This window comes from Perca flavescens, chromosome 4, assembly GCF_004354835.1.
Source record: "Perca flavescens isolate YP-PL-M2 chromosome 4, PFLA_1.0, whole genome shotgun sequence".
Lineage (NCBI taxonomy): Eukaryota > Metazoa > Chordata > Actinopteri > Perciformes > Percidae > Perca > Perca flavescens.
In genome coordinates this window covers 28,189,997-28,211,953 of record NC_041334.1, presented here as the reverse complement: position 1 = coordinate 28,211,953, position 21,957 = coordinate 28,189,997, and the positions used below count along the sequence as shown (strand labels likewise).

General features: G+C 43.6%; 1 protein-coding gene across 3 annotated transcripts in view; it reads left to right on the top strand.

The window, feature by feature from the left end:
* srgap2 (SLIT-ROBO Rho GTPase activating protein 2) overlaps window positions 1–21,721 on the top strand; it is a 60,448-nt gene extending 38,727 nt beyond the window's left edge. For 2 of the 3 annotated variants that reach the window (XM_028575798.1, XM_028575800.1), the window contains exons 3-23: window positions 1,056–1,218; window positions 4,108–4,170; window positions 5,667–5,885; window positions 6,632–6,760; window positions 7,194–7,415; window positions 7,582–7,683; window positions 7,799–7,996; window positions 8,118–8,202; window positions 8,764–8,791; window positions 9,030–9,060; window positions 9,757–9,817; window positions 10,050–10,127; window positions 10,244–10,378; window positions 10,474–10,579; window positions 13,373–13,597; window positions 15,691–15,770; window positions 16,152–16,350; window positions 17,532–17,669; window positions 17,975–18,197; window positions 18,296–18,406; window positions 18,504–21,721. In XM_028575798.1, the coding sequence (XP_028431599.1) occupies window positions 1,056–1,218; window positions 4,108–4,170; window positions 5,667–5,885; window positions 6,632–6,760; window positions 7,194–7,415; window positions 7,582–7,683; window positions 7,799–7,996; window positions 8,118–8,202; window positions 8,764–8,791; window positions 9,030–9,060; window positions 9,757–9,817; window positions 10,050–10,127; window positions 10,244–10,378; window positions 10,474–10,579; window positions 13,373–13,597; window positions 15,691–15,770; window positions 16,152–16,350; window positions 17,532–17,669; window positions 17,975–18,197; window positions 18,296–18,406; window positions 18,504–19,067 (3,160 nt within the window). In that variant the 3' untranslated portion in view covers window positions 19,068–21,721. The remainder of the gene's footprint in view (window positions 1–1,055; window positions 1,219–4,107; window positions 4,171–5,666; window positions 5,886–6,631; window positions 6,761–7,193; window positions 7,416–7,581; window positions 7,684–7,798; window positions 7,997–8,117; window positions 8,203–8,763; window positions 8,792–9,029; window positions 9,061–9,756; window positions 9,818–10,049; window positions 10,128–10,243; window positions 10,379–10,473; window positions 10,580–13,372; window positions 13,598–15,690; window positions 15,771–16,151; window positions 16,351–17,531; window positions 17,670–17,974; window positions 18,198–18,295; window positions 18,407–18,503) is intronic. The other variant, XM_028575799.1, reaches the window with a different exon arrangement.
* Window positions 21,722–21,957: the final 236 nt, after the last annotated feature.

The window sequence follows — 21,957 nt, the reverse complement described above, 5'->3', positions numbered from 1 at the left end:
TCACACAGAGGCGGAGAGGCTGGTTGCTTGAGCAAATAGAGGAACTGCGGCCCTTTTTTTGGTGGAGAATAATGTTGTGCAACTGGTGAAGACAGACAGGAAAATACACAGACAGCAGAGAGAAGTTGGAGCAGAAAGTGATACAAATGCACATGTGTCCACATGACTGTTGGTCAAGTTTAGCATACAACGTGGAGAGTTTCAGTATTTGGGCATCTGCAGTATGCAGGTGGATTCCCCCCCCCCCTTCTTTTCCCTGAAATCATTGTTATTACACTCAGTATGTCATCTGACCAGTAACAGCCAGTAGCATATCACATCACTGTCTATGACTCATCTCATCAGGCCCTACTTTCACACACACACACACATACACATACACACACACACACACACACACACACACACACACACAAACTGACACACACACGGACACCACCCCCACTCTATACCCCTAGGTCAAAGACTTTCTCTGTCCGCCTAAAAGAGGATGTATTCACATTGACAGTGTTGCATTTGTAATGGCTTCATGGGCACTTGAAGCAAAGACAATGAAAGCGTATTGAGCTATTTGACTGTTAGTGAAATCATTACAGTCTTTAAATCTCTCCCTTTCCATCTTTTGTTCATGTCTTTCTGTTTTTACTCTTATTCCTTTCTGTGACAGCTGTGCTTGTGGGGGAGTCTTCCTGTTGAGATTTGTACCTTGGCTGAAGTGTGTGTGTGTGTGTGTGTGTGTGTGTGTGTGTGTGTGTGTGTGTGTGTGTGTGTGTGTGTGTGTGTGTGTGTGTGTGTGTGTGTGTGTGTGTGTGTGTGTGTGTGTGTGTGTGTGTGTGTGTGTGTGTGTGTGTGTGTGTGTGTGTGTGTGTGTGTGTGTGTGTCATGCTTGTCTCACATTTACTGTACATGGAGTAGGCTCGTGTGTGTGTGCACATCTATCAGCAGGATGAAAGTAGGGGAAATTAGAAGATGAAAGAGACTTAATGCTAGTCGTTTATCTAAAAAAAACAAAAGGTCCTTAAATACATTTTAAGAATCTGTTTCTCTGTGCGTAGGAAGGAGCACAGCATTTTATCCCCAGTGAACTGCTGGAACCTGTTGCTGCTTCAGGTGAAGAGGGAGAGCCGTGACCACGCCACACTGTCTGACCTCTACCTCAACAACATCATCCCCCGCTTCGCGCAGATCAGCGAGGATTCGGGACGCCTCTTTAAGAAGGTAAAGCCCACTCAAACACACACAGACACAGCAAGACTCCATTTGCCTGATTTGCTGAATCCGTGTCATGTGTATGCCCTCCCCATCCATCTTCTCTAGCATCTGTTTTCTGTCTGATTTATTGACTGACGGCAAGTCAGCTGCACCTCAGGCCAGGAGAGTTTATGTTGTCTGTGTTTGATACAGTAGCCTCATTCCTGTCTCCTCTGATCTCTGCCTTGCTAGCCTGAAAGAAAAGACACGGTGACGGAGAGGAATATAAGATGTGGAGGAAGTGCAGAAAAAGAGAACTGAGGGAGTTGGAATAGAGAAAGAGAGAGAGGGGGACAATATGAAAGGACAAGAGAGAGAACAGATAGAGGGGATGAAGAGATTTCTCTAGAGATCAGAGCTTACGGTGACCTCGTAGAGCAAATACCAAGGCTGAGTCCTCCGCTGAGAGACAGACGTTCATCTCCAGGCTGGACATATTAGACCCAAATACACAAGCTCAGAGGGTCAGTGCATCACGCTGAGATTCAAGCAGGGATTCAGTGTGCAATGTATGTTCTTTAAAACTCTAAGCTACTGTAGTGCTAACAGCAGGGTTTTTAGAGCGAGTCATGAATTCATATATTTGAACTTACACTTACTCTTCATGGTTGGATTTACATGCATCCTTGTTTGTTCCGCACGACTTTCAGAGCAATGAGATTTCTAAAGGTGAGGTCATTTTGGCTAATTGTTATCTCTTCAAAGGATGAGTGCATATAGCCCCGAACTGGGTTTAGGTTGAAATATGAAGGGTTAAGGTAAGGATCAAAGTGAGAAGGGCTAAAGATAGGTTGTAGGAAAAGAATGTATTCAGTGAAAAGCCTTCACAAGTATAGTAAGATAAGTGTGTGTGTGTGTGTGTGTGTGGAAGGCAAAGTGAAGCAGCCTGTGCCTGGAATGTCACGACAGAGGCTGCTGATTTCCAAGCCGATAGGTTTTCTTTGAACTACATTTACAGTCTGATCGCAGGTGATGGGAACACAATCGCACACAAACCTCCACCCTCATCTGATATACCAGTACAAAAAAAAAAAAAACTTTCTCCCCCGTTTTTCTCAATCTTGGTCGAGTCATGGGCATTGATTTCTAATTTTTATTTTGCTTGTTCTTTGGCACGAGGGTTGCTTCCATCATGTCTGGGTCACAAACAGGCTGCACACATCCACACAGAGAATCCTCTGAATGGCTAATTAAGGAGATAATTAGTTCATTTATAACATTTCCAGTCAGTGGCATGAGTACCAGTAGTGCCATGGGCCATGGCACGCACATCACACGCACGCACGAACTCCGAGACCCATATTAGAGTAGTCATCACATTTATCTCAGCCAGTGTGGAAAGCAGTGCAGAATGATGCTGTTAGCACAGCGAGAGTGTTTGAGATCTCGTCAACGAAAGAGGGGAAGCACTAATGAGTCAAACCGTATTAATGAGTACACACAGACTTCACGGGGGTAACGAAGTGTGCTAGTTGCTAGTTCCTGTTGCGGTTCTTGCCGAACCTAACAAGGCGACCAGAGACGAGATGAGAAGTCAAAAGGTCAAGATCCACAGTTGATAGACTGGAGGGCTCGGCCATGGATGGTTGCTTTTTGATTGGCTGTAGTCTGGCTAGTTGTCACCTAATATGATAGCCTCCTACAGCACATTAAAGAGCGTGGGCGGGACAACCTCCGTTATCCTGTTACCTCCTTCGTCTGCTTCGCTACTTAAAATCTCCTCCATGTCTCTTTCTCCCTCGGTTTCTGGCCTTTTTTGCTCTCTGGAATTCTCCCAAATAGTTTAATGATTATGATTTCTGTTTCCTGTTCACCTCTCTCCGTCAGCATGTAAACATCTTCTTCCCCTTCCCTTTTCCTGAACATTACACCACCTTTATTTCATGAGACAACTTTCACCCTACCACGCTTCACTTTGTTTACTGACTCTTTTTACCCATCCCCCTTCTGTGCCCTCTTCCAGGAGAAGACAGATGCTCAACATGCACTGGGGAAATCTGTTCATGCTTTCATTCTGCATTCCTCAACCATTTCTTTTTCTATCTCCTCATTTATTTCCCCCCCACGCTTGTCCCCTGCTTTTTTTTACATGTCTGCTTTCAGTCAAGTGTGTGTGTGTGTGTGTGTGTGTGTGTGTGTGTGTGTGTGTGTGTGTGTGTGTGTGTGTGTGTGTGTGTGTGTGTGTGTGTGTGTGTGTGTGTGTGTGTGTGTGTGTGTGTGTGTGTGTGTGTGTGTGTGAACACATACAGTATGGTTCCTTTGGAGCTATGTTATGCCTCTCTTTGCATCATTATTTAAACCCAGTCTGAATGGTGTCCTTTTTAAAAGTATAGGAGGCGCTGTAAATGCTTTGTGTGTTTGTGTATGTGTATTTGTGTGGAGTCTTGTGATCTGTGGGTTTTGGGATGTGAAATCATCAGACACCAGTGGCTCCCGGCAGTTATGTCTGGAGAATGGTAGTGCCTGTGTTACTCCCTGTTCTCCCTTTTTTGTCTCGTTTTTAGCTTAAGCAAATTCGTAATGTTGCCCTCTGTCTTTGGCTCTGTTGTCTTCTTGCACTCTCTGCTTGCTCTTTTTTCCTCCTTGCCAACTTGTAAAGATCACTATCTGCAGCTTTCTCCTTAAAGTCTGCATCCATCAAGTCCATTACTGCCTTGCTCATTAATCTGGACTAGCAACTCCTCCACTCCCATTTGGCCAGATAATTCAGTCTTGATTGATGATGGGGCAGTAGGTTGACCACATGACTGAGCGGCATGGATGTCATTAGTTGGGGGAGAGATGACCAGGTAGATGGACAGAAGTAATGGCGCTGAGCTGCATTAATCTTAAGTCTTCTTCTCTCCGTCCCTTCAGAGCAAAGAGGTCGGCGTCCAGCTGCAAGAGGACCTGATGAAAGTTCTTAACGAGCTTTATACGGTAAGAGAAACCACTGACTGACATTGCAATCACAATATGTGGATCCATAATTATGTGCTGTGATCCTTCGCATCTCGTACCGCTCAGTGGGGAGAGCGTTGCACGTGTACGTAGTGTCAGGCTTAGCACTCTTTATTTTATTTTTTTGCAGTTTTCCTCACAGGTGTTATGGCAAACTACTTTATTTAACAGCCTATTTCAAAACTAAAGGTATAAAGTTTGTAACTTCAAGGAGTGGTGGAGTGGAGTCACGATATTTTTGACCAAATACCTCGATATCGATACTGCAACGATATTGTAGTGTTGACTATTGGTGCTTTCACAAAATATTTACACTATGAGATTTTTTGATAAATAATCATCAGTAATGTGGATATAATGACTAAGTGGGCAAAGGCGAATAATAGAACAGTTACAACAGTAGGGTAAGGTCAGAAAATGACATCACTTTACTGTAATGCAGCCTTTAAAACCAGGAAAAGACACCACGTATGTCACATTACGATATTACGATATCCAAAATCTAAGACGACATCTAGTCTCATATCACGATATCGATCTAAATTCGATATATTGCCCAGCTCTAAGTAAAAATACAGTAAAAATGTGTATACAAATATATAGTTATAACATAAGCTGACAACACAAAGCTTATTGACAACACAAAACATAACGTAGAGATTATGTGGGCACTTTTGCTACAATCGGATGAGGATTAAGGATTTTTAGCCACACTAGCTGCTTGTGTTGTTGGGAAAGCTGTTGATCGGTCTGTTCACCACTTTAGTCCAGACTGAAATATCTCAGCCTGACAGAGCTGACAGAGCTGCTAGCATGGCTTGGTGATAGAAGTTTTATAAAGAATGACGCTACATACTTTACAATCATGCTTCTGTAAGACTGTGTGTGTGTGTGTGTGTGCGTGTGCGCGGGTGTGCGTAAGGTTTCCTCCCACAGCACAGCGGCAAGCAATTGTATAGCTGCAGCTCAGCTAGGCTCATAAACTGAGGTTTTATGCTGTAATTATAGTACATAGTAAGAGATAGAAATAGATCTGGTTTGAGTGACGCGCACACGCTCACATGCATACTCATAGAGAGACTAGTGTGTCTGTCCGCAGTGTTGTGGAAGGGTGAGAGCAGTATAATGAAGGCTCTGGTGGTGGTCACTGAATAAAGGCTGACACTGCACACACACACACACTCATGTGTTTAACTCTTGATATCAAACTCATACTACCATGTCCAAGCGCAGTAGTATTGTACAGAGTAGAGGAGGCTGGTTGTGTTACTCATGCGCTGCAATTTTTTTGGAATGCCAGCCCCAAAAGTGTGTGTGTTGTTCTGTTTTGTTTATTGTGCCTCAGTGCTCCACTCTCCTCATTATGCTGACTGATGCAATCCCGCTATTGATCCAAAGCCAAAAACTGAAGTAAGAGACACACTGGGGAAAGCACACACTGATGTTTGCCGGCAAATCTCAACCCTTGTTGCCAGGTGATGAAGACGTACCACATGTACAACACTGACAGCATCAATGCCGAGTCCAAGCTGAAAGATGCGGAGAAGCAGGAGGAGAAGCAGATGGGACGCTCCGGTCGACAACAAGACGACCGACAGACGCCACGTTCCCCTGACACCTTGACCAGCATCAAGACCGACGAGAAGCCCGTCCGACGCTCCAGTGTCAAGAAAATCGAGAAGATGAAGGAGAAGGTGAGCAGGGCCGGGGGGGGGGAAGCGGAGTAGAGGGAGAGAAACTGTTTCCAAGCGCTGCCCCTGTTGTCACACTGACTTACGATGTGTGTCTCATGAGTGATTTAAGAGTGCACGACTGGCTTATTGCTAACCTTGTCTACTACAGCTGGGACTTGTCACAGCAACATGGTTCTCCTCTTCTTATTAACCATAATCAATACTGAGGCGTTTCACTCTAACGCCTATTATCCCTCTCCCTTCCCTCCCTCTCTCTACCTGTCATTACCCTTATTTGTTTCTTTCCGTTCTTGCCTGATTTCTTTCATTCTCTCCCTCTCTCTCTCTCTCTCTCTCTCTCTCTCTCTCTCTCTCTCTCTCTCTCTCTCTCTCTCTCTCTCTCTCTCTCTCTCTCTCTCTCAATTCAATTTGCTTTATTGGCATGAATATAACAAGAACAATATTGCCAAAGCATCACACAAAATTGATAGAAATTCAACAATATAAATAATCATATATATATATATATATGAATATATATATATATATATATATATATATATATATATATATATATATATATATATATATATATATATATATATATATATATATATATATATGAATATGAATATATATATATATATATATGAATATATATATATATATATATATATATGAATATGAAACAAAGCTATTCAAGTAATAATAATAATAAAAAGTGTAAATGTGTCTCTCTCTGTCTCTCTCTCTGTCTTTCTTATCAGAGACAAGCTAAGTACACAGAGAACAAGCTGAAGGCCATCAAGGCCAGGAATGAGTACCTGCTAGCTCTTGAGGCCACCAACAGCTGCGTCTTCAAATATTACATCCATGACCTCTCCGACATCATTGACGTGAGTATGAACACACCATGTTACTCTGTGGGAGCGGCTCACATTTGTAGACTGTGTGTGTGTGTGTGTGTGTGTGTGTGTGTGTGTGTGTGTGTGTGTGTGTGTGTGTGTGTGTGTCAGTGTCCCTGTGCTCTAGCCGGTGGTGGCCCCTCGGCCAGTCTCCTCACATTAGCTTCAGTGCTCCTAATGAAGACAGTAGACTGGTCCCCCGCTCTGCATGTTTTCTCCTCTTTTTTTTTTTTTTTTTTTTTTTCTTTTCTCCTTGCTTCCCAACACTCCTCACATCCAAGCGATTTCTCTCTACTTGATTTTCTTTTTACCAACAGTGTTTGCATGCCACGATACGGTAAGCCATGATATGTGCTTATGTATTTGTGTGTGTGTGTGTGTGTGTGTGTGTGTGTGTGTGTGTGTGTGTGTGTGTGTGTGTCAGTGCTGTGACCTAGGCTACCATGCCAGCCTGCAACGCGCCCTGAGGACCTACCTATCTGCGGAACAGAACGTAGAGACGTCCAAACACTCCGGCCTGGAGACACTAGAGGGGGCCACAGAGAGTTTGGAAGCCAACGGGGACAAACAGAAGCTGATGGAGACCTACAACAACGTCTTCTGCCCCCCAGCTCGTTTTGACTTCCAGTCCCACATGGGAGACACGGTACAGTTCGAGTGCTCGAGTCATTATCATCAGGCTTGTCCTCTGTGATAAATACCTCTTCTTGAAGCTTACGCTTGCACACTGGGAAGGTTGTTTTTGTGATGCTGTAATCTGTAAATGTTAACTGTCTCACTTTCCACGGGGTTCGGTGTGTGTGTGGGTGTAGATGGGAGTGGTGTGTGCACAGCAGCCGCTGGAAGTCGAGCTGCTCCAGAGGTGTCAGCAACTGCAGTCTCGCCTCTCCACCCTCAAGATTGAAAATGAAGAGGTCAGACGTCCTTCTGTTTTCTCTAATATTATGAATTCATCTTTCACCCCTTGCAGCTGTCTGTAATCACAGCTTTTGCTTAATATGCGCTTGTCTCTTCCTCACTGCCCATCAGGTGAAGAAAACGATGGAGGCCACTCTGTCCACCATCCAAGACATGGTGACGGTGGAGGACTACGACGTCTCGGAGTGCTTCCACCACAGCAACAGCATGGAGTCGGTCAAGTCCACTTTCAGCGAATCCTATCTCAGTAAACCTAGCCTGGCCAAACGACGGGCCAATCAGCAGGAGACGGAGCAGTTTTACTTCACGGTCAGTGCTAGCTATGGTCATGGATGATTTGTCAGGAGCATTAGTGCAGTTATATGTGAGCAAAATCTGCACACATTGTGACGCGAGTGTGTATGTGCACGTGTGTCTTTGTGCATTGTAGAAGCTGAAGGAGTTTCTGGAAGGCAGGAACCTGATCACCAGGCTGGAGGCCAAGCATGACCTCATCGACAAGACCCTGGAAGAGAGTGAGTGGGACTGTCATAGTGTGCTTCTGACATTGTGTGTGTGTGTGTGTGTGTGTGTGTGTGTGTGTGTGTGTGTGTGTGTGTGTGTGTGTGTGTGTGTGTGTGTGTGTGTGTGTGTGTGTGTGTGTGTGTGTGTGTGTGTGTGTGTGTGTGTGTGTGTGTGTGTGTGTGTGTGTGTGTGTGTGATGGATTTGGGAAAAGGCCTGGTGCTGGTGGTGGTATAGGGAGCAGATCAGAGAGATGAGTGGTTTAGTGGGACACATGCAAGGGAGCAGAGTGGGTTTAATATACCTAATAATCACCATCAGTGTGAGTAAGTGGAGGGCTAGGTGACAGTGACCATATGTGGATGCAGCTGTGTGTGTGTGTGTGTGTGTGTGTGTGTGTGTGTGTGTGTGTGGGGGGGCGAACGTGTCTACATTTCCACAGCCTTACAGGAAAACCTTTCTCCCTGCAGCTTTGGTGGGAAGTTTGTTTCCCCGTTTCCTCATGTGTCCTACTTCTACTATAACAGTCTATCTCTCTCTCCCCTCCCCCTCTTCCTGTTTCTTGCTCCTTTAGGTCAGAAGACTGACTGTTGCCTTTCCAGGTAGGTGTGGTGAAGGAAGGAAATATGCTCACACACTTGCATACACCATAGCAGCGTTTAAGCTTGATTTCTTGGCAGACTGGGGTATTATTTTCCCCTTCACTTTTATAGATATTTTCAACGCATGTGCATATGTGTCTGTGTATACAAATCGAGCGTTAACAGAGTTGTGAGTATAAATAGACTTTCTCTGGAGACATAATGACAGAGTGCCGTTTCTTTCTCTCCCTCTGCGTAGTGGACGGAGAAACTCGGCGGTACGGAAGCAGGTAATTATCTGTCATAAGTGCGTGTGTCTTTGTTTTTAAGTGGCTGTGAGGTTCTCAGTTAGAGCCACTGTAGCTTTGTTTTTTAACTCAAGCCACATTCTCACAGTATCCTCTGCCCACAGGGTGTACGGGCACCTAGAGGTTGTCAGCACGTTGGTTGTTATCACATAAATCAGATGAATATAACCCAATACACAAATATATACAGTCTGAAACGACACACAAGTCATCAAAAGCAACCGCTCCACGGGTAATCTCGTGTTTGTGGCTCCCCCTTGTGGGTAACTTGTTTTGACACCAGCTCTCACTTTATATAGAAACCAATCGATCTCAAATGATAGTCAGTAAGTTTTTTTAATTATTAAAATTTTTTTTTTTACATGTTAAGACCACAGTGGGATTCACATAACAATGGGAACATATATAATCCAAAATACCTTCCACCGCCTTACCACCCAGAGATTTCTGGCAACCCCGAACAAACAAAGGGGAAAGGACAAAAGTGCTGTCTCCTAGCAACAGCTGGGTACTCCTCCCACCCTCTCCCCCACACATAAATGTGTGCATGGATGCATGTGTGTGTGCAGACATGTGTACGGATATCCTCCTGACAAGCTGCGCGCTGTTTTTGATTTCCACACCGGCCTCCTGTCTTGTGTTCCTCTAACGGGAGTAATTCCTCTCCCCTTATTTTAGGAGTCTGGTGAGGCCATTCCTCTAATGGTCAAGAGCTGCATCCGCTTCATCAGTCGCCATGGTGAGTGAAATTCTCCAGTGAAGTGATAGGTTTAGCTTCTATCCGCTTCTCCTGTGCGCTGATTGGTGGCATCAGCGCCACCAATCAGCGCTGATTGATTCTACATCAAATTTAAACTGGGAATTTTACCAGAAGGTCTTAGCTACAAATATGCAAAATCTCCAGAAGTATGAAATCCTGACGATGAAAAAGAGTCTAGATTTAAACACCCAGTTTGTTTATGTGTGTGTAGGTCTGCAGCATGAGGGCATCTTTAGAGTGTCAGGCTCTCAGGTGGAAGTCAATGACATCAAGAATGCCTTTGAGAGAGGTAAGCCTATCATCCAGCAGGAAACCTGAGCATTTTGAACAAACTGATTTTGTCCAGTGCTTCATTATCTTTCCTCTCCCACTCCCTTTTCTCTCTGTGTTCTTGTCCGGGTATAGGTGAGGACCCGCTGGCAGGGGACCAGAACGACCACGACATGGACTCCATTGCTGGCGTCCTGAAGCTCTACTTTAGAGGATTGGACCACGCCCTCTTCCCTAAGGAAGTCTTCCATGACCTCATATCCTGTGTCTGTAAGTCTCTTATCCTTTTGTCTGTTTGTGTAAGTGTGTATTTACGTGCTTGATTGTGTGTGTGTAACCCCCTGGGTGTCGTGATTATTTTCCAGCGATGGAGAGCCTCCATGAGCGGGCAGTCCACATTAAGAAAGTTCTGCAATCTCTGCCCAGCAAAACCCTCATCATTATGAGATACCTGTTCGCGTTTCTCAACCAGTGAGTAGCATAACACACACACACACACACACACACACACACACACACACACACACTCCTTTCATTTGGCTTGTAAACATCTTTCACTCCAAGACCAATGTTTCAACCCCTAAGTTTCTGGTGAAATACGAGTACATTTGTTAAGTCACCTAAACATATCCTAGTGCAATTCTTTCAGTTAAGTTATTGTAAGGTCGGTTACACACTGGCTGTGTGGCGTGAGCGTGGCGTTTCTGTTGCGTGTCAGCTGCGTGGATTTTTCTGTCTTTACACACCAGAAACGTGTCTGACGTGGCGCTGCTGCTGCTAGCCTTGTCTGGACACCTGTATGTTTCCCATTGATAAAATGAAATACCATGTTAAACATAAATATATACTGATATGATTACAGCAAAGACAACGTTGGCAGTATTGACGGCAAAATAGGCTACAGAATATTTCGTTCTGTATTGACAGGTGCAATATTTTTTTTTGCATTTATATCAAAACCTAGAGGCTTTCAAACATCAACATGTCATTTATTAATATGTATTCTTGGCTAAACGACATATAAACATCTTTTTCCTATTCTATTTTGCCTGGAAACGCTTCCAACACGCTTGCGTGTCGCGTGAAAAATAGGCGTCAGTTCTATTTCTAACCGGCACGTGTTTTCGGCACGGCCTGAGACGCGCATGTCACGCCGGCAGTGTGTAAGCTCTAACCTGTTAACATGGGAGCCGAAATATAAACGGACACGCCATGCAGCTGACACGCTCGCGCAACGCATCCAGTGTGTAACCGGCTTAACAATGTTTCAAAATGACCCTTTGAAGTGCTAAAGAGGATCTGTTTGCTTCACTGTTTTCCCATTGCAGTAGACAAAAATGTAACCGTACATTACCCATCAAATTCAGCAACAAACTATTTCCATAATTCCTATCAGAAGTGTGAACAATGAAGACATCTTCCCCAATCAGTGATGCAAGAAACAAACTTTTATTGTAACATTACTGTAAGGTATTGTTTAATTCTAAATACTGTATAAAGGCCGTTTTACAGTCGCCGTAGCCAAGCTGGCACGCGCCAATGTGACGTCAAAATGACGTAGATCTCGCTGGTGCGCCAGGCAGCAAAAAAAAAAAAAAAAAAAAAAAAAACACTGCTGGCTAAACTATTTAAAAACGGCGGGTTTGTTCACTACATCCCCGTCTGTCGCTAGCAATGATGACGATTAGTGACGATTCTCTCCGACCAATCAGTAGTCTGCAGGTTTTCACGTCACCTTTTGGTATCGCCTCAGCGCGCTTGGAACCTCCACGGAGCGGATACTAAAAAAAGTAGCTGTTGACCGGTACCAGGGACTTTTTTTCATATTGGAAAACCAAAAAAGGCGAGTAGAGTAGAGTCTGGTCATACGCCATAGGTGTACATGCACTGGATACTGCATACCATGGAGCTCTGAGGGTCATCACTGGTTTTAAAGCCCTCACTCACCGTGTTGGATGGCCTTCTCTATCAACACGGAGACTTCAACACTGGCATATCTTCATATACAAGGCTATTTCAGGTCTACTTCCATCCTTGTGTCACAAGATGCCAACCCGAAAGTCTATCACTTTCAAATACCCGTCAATGTACACAAACATCTTTCAGTAGACAAAAGTAATAAACCGTTTTCAATCACCATAAAGCAACAAACAAAACAACTATCTCTTGTATTGGTCATATAAAAGAGTCTTTCAACAGTTGGAGGAGCAACATCTTCCGATCTGGAACATTTCCCAGTACTCTCTAAATAGTTTCATAAACACCACAATGGGGTTAGAAGGCCTTCATTTGGCCTTCTAACACCCAATCTAAACATCCTTTAACCTTTTTGTGGGAAGTCAAGTACAGTCCCTAATGAAAGTCCAAAAGGCAAAGAATATTTCTGCCTCTTCATTATTTAAGGAACTTCCCTCCTTGAGGAATGACTCAATTATCCATTTCATGTTTATTTGTATAGCCCAAGATCACATACAGAATCTCAATGGGTTGACAACACCCACAAACCCAAGCTCTTTAAAAAGATGGGGACAAACCACCAAAAAGCACTGGATGGTAAGGGAGAATTTGAAGAAGCTTTAGTAGAGGCCATTAAAATGAAGTCAGTTGTGTGGTTCAGTATTAGTTGAATATATGCTATTACCCAATACGCATTAGAGTTCAATTTCAGACACACACGCACATACACGTAGAGAGACACATTCCCTAATAACAATGACAGAGGGAGGTAGCAAAGGGGAGTGAAAGACAAAAAGAAAAGGGATGTGGGAGACCTGAAATGTGAGACTACTGGGTAAATCAAGTGGAGACAGAAGGGGAGCTTCTTCTTTTCCTTAAGTGATTTGTGGTCACTCCGATGCTTCTGCTTCTTCTCACAAACTCAAACACACTCCCATCATCCGAGCCTCCATCACCACAGTGTACAAATGAAGTAATGTTTTAACGCAGGCTTGGGCAGTGTTTACTGTTGGACCTCGTGCAATCCGCCATGCACAGAGGCAGCATTCACAGCTTATTCACAAGTACGGGGTGATGTAGGCTGTAAACGACATGTCATGGTAATTTGTGTGCATAGTTAGATTTGTACATATTGTAGTGTATTTCAATGTGAAACTGGTCTTTCTAGATATTTTTTTGTACAGAGTCAATCTCAGATGTACTTAAAGAGGTACTTTTTGATGATCTGTTGGTTTATTTGTACTTATATGTTTAAGAAATAAAGATGAGGTAATGCCCTCTAATGACTCTGCTTTCCCTTCCGCCCAGTCTGTCCCAGTACAGCGAGGAGAACATGATGGACCCCTACAACCTGGCCATCTGTTTCGGCCCCACCCTGATGTCTGTCCCCGAGGGCAACGACCAGGTCTCTTGCCAGGCCCACGTCAACGAGCTCATTAAAACGATCATCATCCACCATAACACCATCTTCCCCGGGCTGCAGGATCTACAGGGCCCCATCTACACCATTCCTGGAGCTGGAGATGACTTCTGGTGAGGGCTGGGGACCGGAGTGTGTATGTGAGGGGAGTTTGATAAGTCATAGTCTATATCCACAACCTTTCACTTCCGGGATTGCTCTGTTGCCGCCGGATATTTCGCCGTATGTCCTTATTTTCGGCCGGATGTCCGGTACCCTTCCGCTTTCTTTGTGTTGGAATTTTAAACTCCGGTGGATTTATGAGGACTATGGTTAACTGCTCCTCAGATCTCTGCAGGGTAAATCCAGAAAGATAGCTAGACTATCTGTTGAATCTGAGTTTCCTGTTGCACGACTAAAACAACTTTTGTACGTTCACATGTTCCACCAAAACAAAAATCCCTTTCCCTAGGCAATTTTGCAGCGGCACCAAGGCTCAGTGAACGATTGTGATTGGTTTAAAGACATGCCAATTTACCAGAGCATGTTTGTCTCCCATCCCGGAATGCTGTGTGGACTAGCCAGACCCTCCTCCGCAGCGCTGTGGAGGAAGGTCTGGCAATGCGAGACTAGATAAGTCATATAGCACAGGAACTTGAATTGCCAAGGCTAGTAGGACAGCAGGGAATGTCTTGTCCAATTGCTATCTACCTAGAGGGGGCTTGAAGATGATGAGGAGACCAGAGAGAGAGGGAGGGTTGGGGGGGGCAGATGGTCGATTTAGGGGCACCCGTGGAATGATGGGGGGCTCAGCTTGTCTGCGCCGCTCAGGGCCTGGGGGCCACGAGGATCAGCTTACCCTCCAGCCTGGGAGAGCACAGCATGCACTTACTCACACACACCACAATGCACACAAGGGCCAATTTTACTGTAATGACAAGCCTCGACACCAGTTGTTATGATTACTGCCAGTCAGTGCAGTTGTTTAGACTGTAAGTCATGCTGGAGGAGCAGCTCTCAGTTTTAACTGTAGGACAAAAAATAAGATCACTCTGGCATATAGTGGGTATTTATACGGTTGTTTGCAGACAGAATTTGACTACTGTTAAGGCCAACAAGATAAGTTAATAAATTGTTAAAGCCACCAAAACCACTTTTCATTATGTATATGGATAACTCTACATTGCTGGCAGTGTAAAGAATGTTTGGAAGTAAAATTTACAGAAAATATAATTAAACAGTTAATATCAAAAAAATAAAATGAAGAAGATGGAGAAGACCGTTTTCAGTAACACAATATCTCCTGTCGTATTGCCATAAGTACTCTCTGACCTAGGTATGTTATAGCCCAGAATGTTGATAATAACCATATGAACATTTCCCCCAAACTGCACAATTTCAGGACAAAGCCAAAATACATGGGGAATGGTCTAAATCCATTGACCCACATCATCGTCTCAAACATGGTTGTGCTATAAGTATTTACTCATAATCTTGGCTGTAATAAAGAGTCTAATTAAATTTCGTAACATGGTTCACAACTAGTACACACGGATGTTGTAGGCTGTTCTTAAAATATGCAATATGCAATCTTCTGCAATATTCCTAGTTCTTTTTCCTATTTCAGTTTTACATATAATGTTTTGTTTCCTCTTCTCTCCATTTTGTGACAATTAATGTAGATATTCCATATTTCTTTGAATTGTAAACTCCAATTATGGTTCTGAGTTATTCTGTTTTTATCTAAATTAAAACTGGGCTAAAGTGCAGATATCTTAAGTAGTCCTTGTTTAATGTATAGTTTTGTTTCCGTTCCTGCAAACATTCCCATATTGTATTACTGTGCATAATGCTGTTAAACCAATTGGAATCCATTGTTTGAACTTCTGGCCAAGAGTGCCCGGGATAAAATATCTGTCGTAGGCTACCCATAGAAATAGTCTGAGCTCTTTCTCTTATCTATATATTTTCTTACTAGACTAAACCACAATTCTAGCTACATCGAGTGAAAGTATCAACCTGTGCATGTAAACCCTTTGCTACATCTCTGTCTCCAATGAGGCTTTAAATTTCCCTTCCTTGTATTTATTGCTCTAGATTTTTTATTTTTTTTCCCCCATTTTTTGCATCGTAGTCCTTAGCACACCAATGCATTACTGGTCTGATTTGTGTCAGTCGGGCTTTTGTCGTGTCCTCTAACCTCATCTGCTCTCTGTCTCCTCCTCAGTGACAGTCCACACTGTGAGCCCCCCCTTGTGGAAGAGCCTGCGCCTGACTCCGTCTCTGTCAGGCACAACAGCGAAGATGGTGCATAACACACACACACACACACACACACAAATACATGGAATAGATATACTTTATATACTGTACTTAATGAAGCCTCTTGCCACCAGTTTATGAAATCTCATCCTGCTTTTCTCACCAGTTACTGTGGCTCTAACCGTTTAAACCAGCTCGCACCTTCTCCCAGTAACATGTTTATTATGCTGCTTTGTTACTGCTCAGCAATTTTAACATTTGTGCAGTCACCAAACACAGCAGCACTAACCTGCTATGCACTAATCTGGCCTTACCCTCTCTTCCACCTCTCTTTTCTCTCTCTCTCTCTCTCTCTCTCTCTCATTTGTTGCTGCCCCCTGCTTCTCTGTCATATCCCGTGTCTGTCCACCATCCTCTGAACCTCAGGCTCCTTGGCTGTTTCAGAGTCTGAACCTTTCGAAGCCATTGCTCGGTTCGACTACTCCGGCCGGACTTGTCGGGAGTTATCGTTCAAGAAGGGCGCATCTCTGCTTCTGTTCCAGCGAGCCTCTGACGACTGGTGGGAGGGACGACACAACGGAGTGGATGGACTGGTGCCACACCAGTACATTGTGGTCCAAGACACGTAAGATGTGTTCCAGTCGCCAGCCTTCATCAAAATGTCTGCTTAAGGGACTGAATAACAAATTAATTAAGACATTACAGTTTTTCTCAAAGTTTTTGTCTGAATATTGATCATAATATTTTACTCATGGCCTATTTGTAGAGTTTTGGGAAATGCAAACCCATCATCAGGGCAAACATCAAAGAGCCTTCTTCAAAACACAGTCCACTGGAAATCCCCGTAGCTAAGGAAGTTGCTCTGCTTTGAAGCGTAGCAGACTGCAAATCACAGCAGATCCACTTCCTCGTCAACTTTCTGTTGTCACTACTCGATGTGAGTCGAGTGCAGATGTGAGTTTAGCAGTAATTTATTATTTAGCGTAAGGCATCACATTTTCACGGCATGATCCCTGATGTCAATTCTAGATTAGAGGCTGCAGTAGCCTACAAGAACCTGCTAACGAGAGACTTCTGTAATGTCAAAACAATAAAAATGGACCTACGTAACGAAGTTCGTTCACTGCTGGCTACAAGTTAGCAATCAAACACAACAAAGGCTGTCACTTGAATGGCTTTTTGAGCTAACGTTAGCAAACAAACAATCATAGATGGCTAAAACATTTGCCGGATCCGGATCCCTTGGCGTTATGCTGTAAACCATTTAAATCTGAGCATGCGCAACTCACATCTGCACTCAACTCGCATCAGGTAGTGACACTGTGTTGAGTGTTTTTTTGACAGAAGTATTAAGATTTTTTTTTTACAGTTCTGTGACTATGGCCACAGGATTTTACTTTCTGTGACTCTGCATGAATGAAGCTCATGCTTATTGTATTCTTGTCAAAAGTCCAGGTTTCCCAAAACTCAGAGGTGTTGAGTAAAAAATGATCTAGCTCAGTAGTCCTACTAGACAAGAATTTGAGGAGTTGCCTTTAAGTTGCGGCCACTTTTTTGGGGGGTAAAACACTTTTGTAGTTTTGAAAAAGTTTAAAAAGATGAGTGATTATTTTTCATTTAGTTCATTTTATCATGTCATGTTTGTCAGTCAACTTTTCATCACGACTTGTTCTTAATTAGAAGTGGCACTAAAGTAAGCCTTGTGTTTCAGAAGTAATGTATCGGTGAGAGAGTTTTTCCTGTGCTGGCTTGGTACAAGATGGAGGCGGACCGACGATTTATAAACTACAGTTTTGATTGTTTCAGGTCTGACGGGGACAGGGGAAGTCCAAAGCCTGATGTGGACAGCAGGGACCTGCTGGAGGAGAAAGTGTCTACTAGAGGCAATGCTGCCTCTCCTACTGGAGCTCATGTGGCTGACATCTACCTGGCCAACCTGAACAAGTGTGTATCTAATCTCTACTATTTACAGTATATTGTCATTTGCAACTTTAGCTTTTAGTTGATATGAAATGGGTCGTATGGAAATCAACTTGGGGCCAAAAGGTGTAGAGGCAAAAAAAAAAGTGAAAGCGAGGAACCCACACCATAAAATGGAGGATTTCTTCTTGGTTTCTTCCTTATGATTTTAATTTGTTGTTGTTGTTGTTGTTTTCAGACTTTTTTTTTTTTTTTTTTTTGCCTTGAGTTGGCTGAGCCGAATCAGCAAAAAAAGAAAGAAATAGAAATGAAATATTTGTCTCATTCAGGCTGAGGAAGCGTCCAGAGTCTGGGAGCATCCGAAGAGCGTTCCGGAGCTCAGAAAGCGACGGTACGAGTCCAGGAGCCAGTGGAGGGGGGGGAGGAGGAGGGGTGAGAACCGCGTCTCTTCCTGTTGGTGGGGCTCTGGTGAAAGAAACTGGAGACAAACGACCCGTCAGCGCTCACAGCATCCTCAACTCAGTCACTCGCCACTCCTCTCTCAAGACCAAGGTACTGTGACATCTTACCTTCAACAAATTGCTGTCGTAAATGACCTGTTTTTGTTTAATTTGGAAAGCATTTAAACGGGGGCATTATGAACATTTTAGGTGGAGAGTCCACAGTTGCGCAAGACGACTACAGCAGGGCGCTCTAAGAGCTTCAGCAACCACAGACCACTGGACCCTGAGGTCATAGGTCAGGTGGAGCACAGCTCACAGGTACAACTTCAGATCAGTCACTAACATCCCCATCTGCTACTTTGGGGTATTTAGCACAAGGTTATATTTACTTTTATGTCCGCCTCTCATGTTGCAGGACATTGAGGCTGCGATGAGCTCTGTGAGTGAGCTCAGTAAGTTGGAGAGACAGAGCACCTCGAAACATACCCACACACCTGACGTGGTCCTGGACACACTTGAGCAGCTGAAAGGTGTGGGTGGTGGTGGAGGAGGAGGAGGAGGAGGAGGAGGAGGAGGAGGAGCCTCGGAGCCCTCCAGTCCACTCCACTCCCGTCTGTTACGGGACTGTGAGGGGGGCTCCTCACATGCCCACCCACTTCAGCGCAGCGCCTCCTCCGCCAGCGACACGCCCTCCTCCTTTCGCCCGGCCAAGAGCCAGCCACGGAGCCCCCTGCCCGCCGCCACATCCCCCTCTCTCTCCTCATCTGTACCTTCCTTTAGGGAGCTGCGCCCCCCAGCAACTAGGCCCAAGCCGGTGGTGTTCCCAAAGAGCGGAGGTGGCAGTCCAGCCATGGGTTCCCCGACCTCTACTGTGCCCCCTACACCTCCTCCTCCACTTACAAGCCACACACACTCTCTCCCTCACACCCCTCCTCCTCCACCTCCACCCCAGTCTAACGACAAATCCTGCCCGGCTTAGGACTTCTCGGTCCGACCCATGATACTGATTCTTACATACTCTTTGATTCTTACAGCTCTTCTAGCAGGTGTTTCACACAAGACCTAACCCACTACTCGTGTAGCATTCAGTTCTTGGTGTCCGGGTGAGTTCTTAAGGCATCATGTTCTCTTTAGAGTGTCAAGAGTTTTTTTTCGCCCCTTTACTGGCAGCAATGCTTACTGCAGGTCAGCTATCAGAGGGCGTAGATTAGTGAACTCCCATCAAAGACACTCCTTTTTCTTTTGCCAACGCAGAGATCCAAGGCATCACTGGATTTTGAATTTCTTTTTACAAGGGAACAGGACTCAGGATGGCTACTTACAGACCTACAGCTTACATACACTAGTTTGTGATGTTTGGAATTGTGTTTGAGTGGGTGTGCAGGAGTGTTACTTGCCTTTACACGCAGATCTAAGTGTGGAACAAAAAACACTGTTTGATTTTTGTATAGTAGACATGACAGTTTTCCTTTTCTTTTTAATGACCCATGACTAGCGGACTGGAAGGGAGTTTTTGATTCCTGAGAATAGACTGTGAAATGCTAAGCTCTCGCTCTGTGTAGAAATGAAACACACTGACTTGCTGCTTCAGAAGTGGAAGACTGGAGATAAAGGTGGACTTTTGAGATGATGAAAGGAAAGAAAACTGGGCCAAATATCAGTGTATGTCATGTGCTCGAGAGCTTTATTTGATCTCTTCCTCCAGTGTTTGATATGTTGGTGATTTCTTTTCTTTTTTTTATTATTATTATTATTACTGTTCAGTACTAGGACAACAACAAGAGCATAGCAGGAGCAGTGCTCTCCAAAACCGTACATGGCCAACAGTAGTTCTAATTACACATATAGCAATACAGATCATGAAAGCTGGTAGTTTGAGGCATTATGCTGCTTTTCTCCTGCAGCTCTATTATGTATGTAGGGGACCACTGAAACCCAGCATTTTTATAGGTAATGTTGGACTGTACACATGCGCACACATTCTCTCCAAATGTGTGTGTGTTGGTGTTTTGTGGCAGCTAAACGCCTTTCAGGTTTTCCTTGCATGCTGGGGCCATAGACAGCAGCCATTATGGTGAGCTGGCTGATTGCATCAGTTTATATATCTGCAGTACCAGCCACAGGACAACATCAAACCAAGTTACAGCTTGCTTCTTTAACTAATAAACTTCAGACTTAACAGTAAAAAGGGTTATATTATTCTAATGGTGTGTATGTATGTTTAATAATCATGATGATAACTGGAAGCATGGAGCTGAGGATCCTCTTGAGTGTGTTTAGATAGAAGCACAACCAACCACCTCATCAAATGCGTTCTTAAGCAAAGTTTGCTTTTGTTTTACTTTTTTGTTCCCAGTTGTTAATTAATGCTCAGAATCTGTAATGGTAAAATGTTGAACTGTGTAGCTGTCTGGGTGTGTGCATGTGTGTGTGTGTGTGTGTGCGCCTGTGTGAACATGCATGGATGTATAGTATGTATGCACCTCACCCCCCACCCAGTGCCCACCCATCATAAAGGGATGCCACCCGACAGCAGCTGTCTAGAGACAGACACTTCTCCCATGTTCTGGAGTACCAGCAGCCTTAGTGCTGAATAAATATGCACTGTGTACATGTGACCAGCTAAAAAGCCTGCAGGTATAGACATACAGTATGTTGTCTCATCTTCAGTTACTGCTGTAGCAAAACCAGTAGCGGACCAACTTATAAGTAGAAAGAGGACAAGAAAACCCAAATACAAGGACTTTTTTTTTTTTTTATATTATTTGCTAAAATGTACCTTATGTACCCAAAACTAGATCTGAGGATGAATTAAGGAATATGTGAGTTATTTTGCAAACACTGACTTCAAAAGTGGACAGGATCGTTCTGGGTAAACTGAATACCTTATCGTTCTAGTTCACCTTTTTGAAACTGTATTGAAGTCATTTCACTGAGGCGTCCTCATATTCCCCTCTCTCATGCCTTTCCCCTTCTCCCAGAAATACAGCCCGTACTGCATTCCTGTATGCTCTCTACCAGGTAATGAATTATACTTGTTAAGGTTTATTTTGTATCTCTGTATACTGTTTGTGTATTACCTGGTGTATTTGTGTTGCTCTTACCTCATCATGACAACTGGAGGGACTGTGACTGTGTGTGTTTGTGGTGAGAAAAGAACTCATCTAATGAACACACTCTCACACATACAGACGTGCATGTGGTTGGTTGGTGTGTTTTGTCCCGGCTGTGCTGTTAAGGGGAGCTGGGACCCTCTTCGATCTCAAATCAATCAGTGGCACTTGAACAAATTGGCTTGCGTGTGGACTAACTGTGTGGGGATGATTTGTCAGAATTGAATATTGTTGAATATGCATTTTAGTGTCCATTTGAAAACAGCAGAACTAAAAAAAAAAGACTGTAATGTCAAATCTATTTATAGTTGTCTCTGTATTACTGGAGAATCCTGTGTTCCAATGTACTTTGTATATACAATGTTGTACATTACAGAGGTACACTCTTTTTTTTTTTTTTTTTTGGTACAATATTGTACAGTAATAGCAATAGTAGTTTAATCGAATAGGCCTTATATAATTCTATGTGTAGTTCTTGTAGTAGATCTGTTTTTTTAATAAACATTGCTTGCTATAAAGATTCTTGAATTATTTGACGTTTATTATTATTTGAAAATGTTTCATAATTTGTTGTTACACATTTCATTTCAAATCATCTGTGAAAATATTAATAAAATAATGATAGAATACATTGAAATATGTATCTGTTCCAAGTACAGTAAGACATGTACATGTAAGAGACCAGAAATATACAGAAAGAAGAAGAAAAAAGTAAGTCAAGTAAATCACCAGCTGAGGGGTTTCGATAGTCTATTG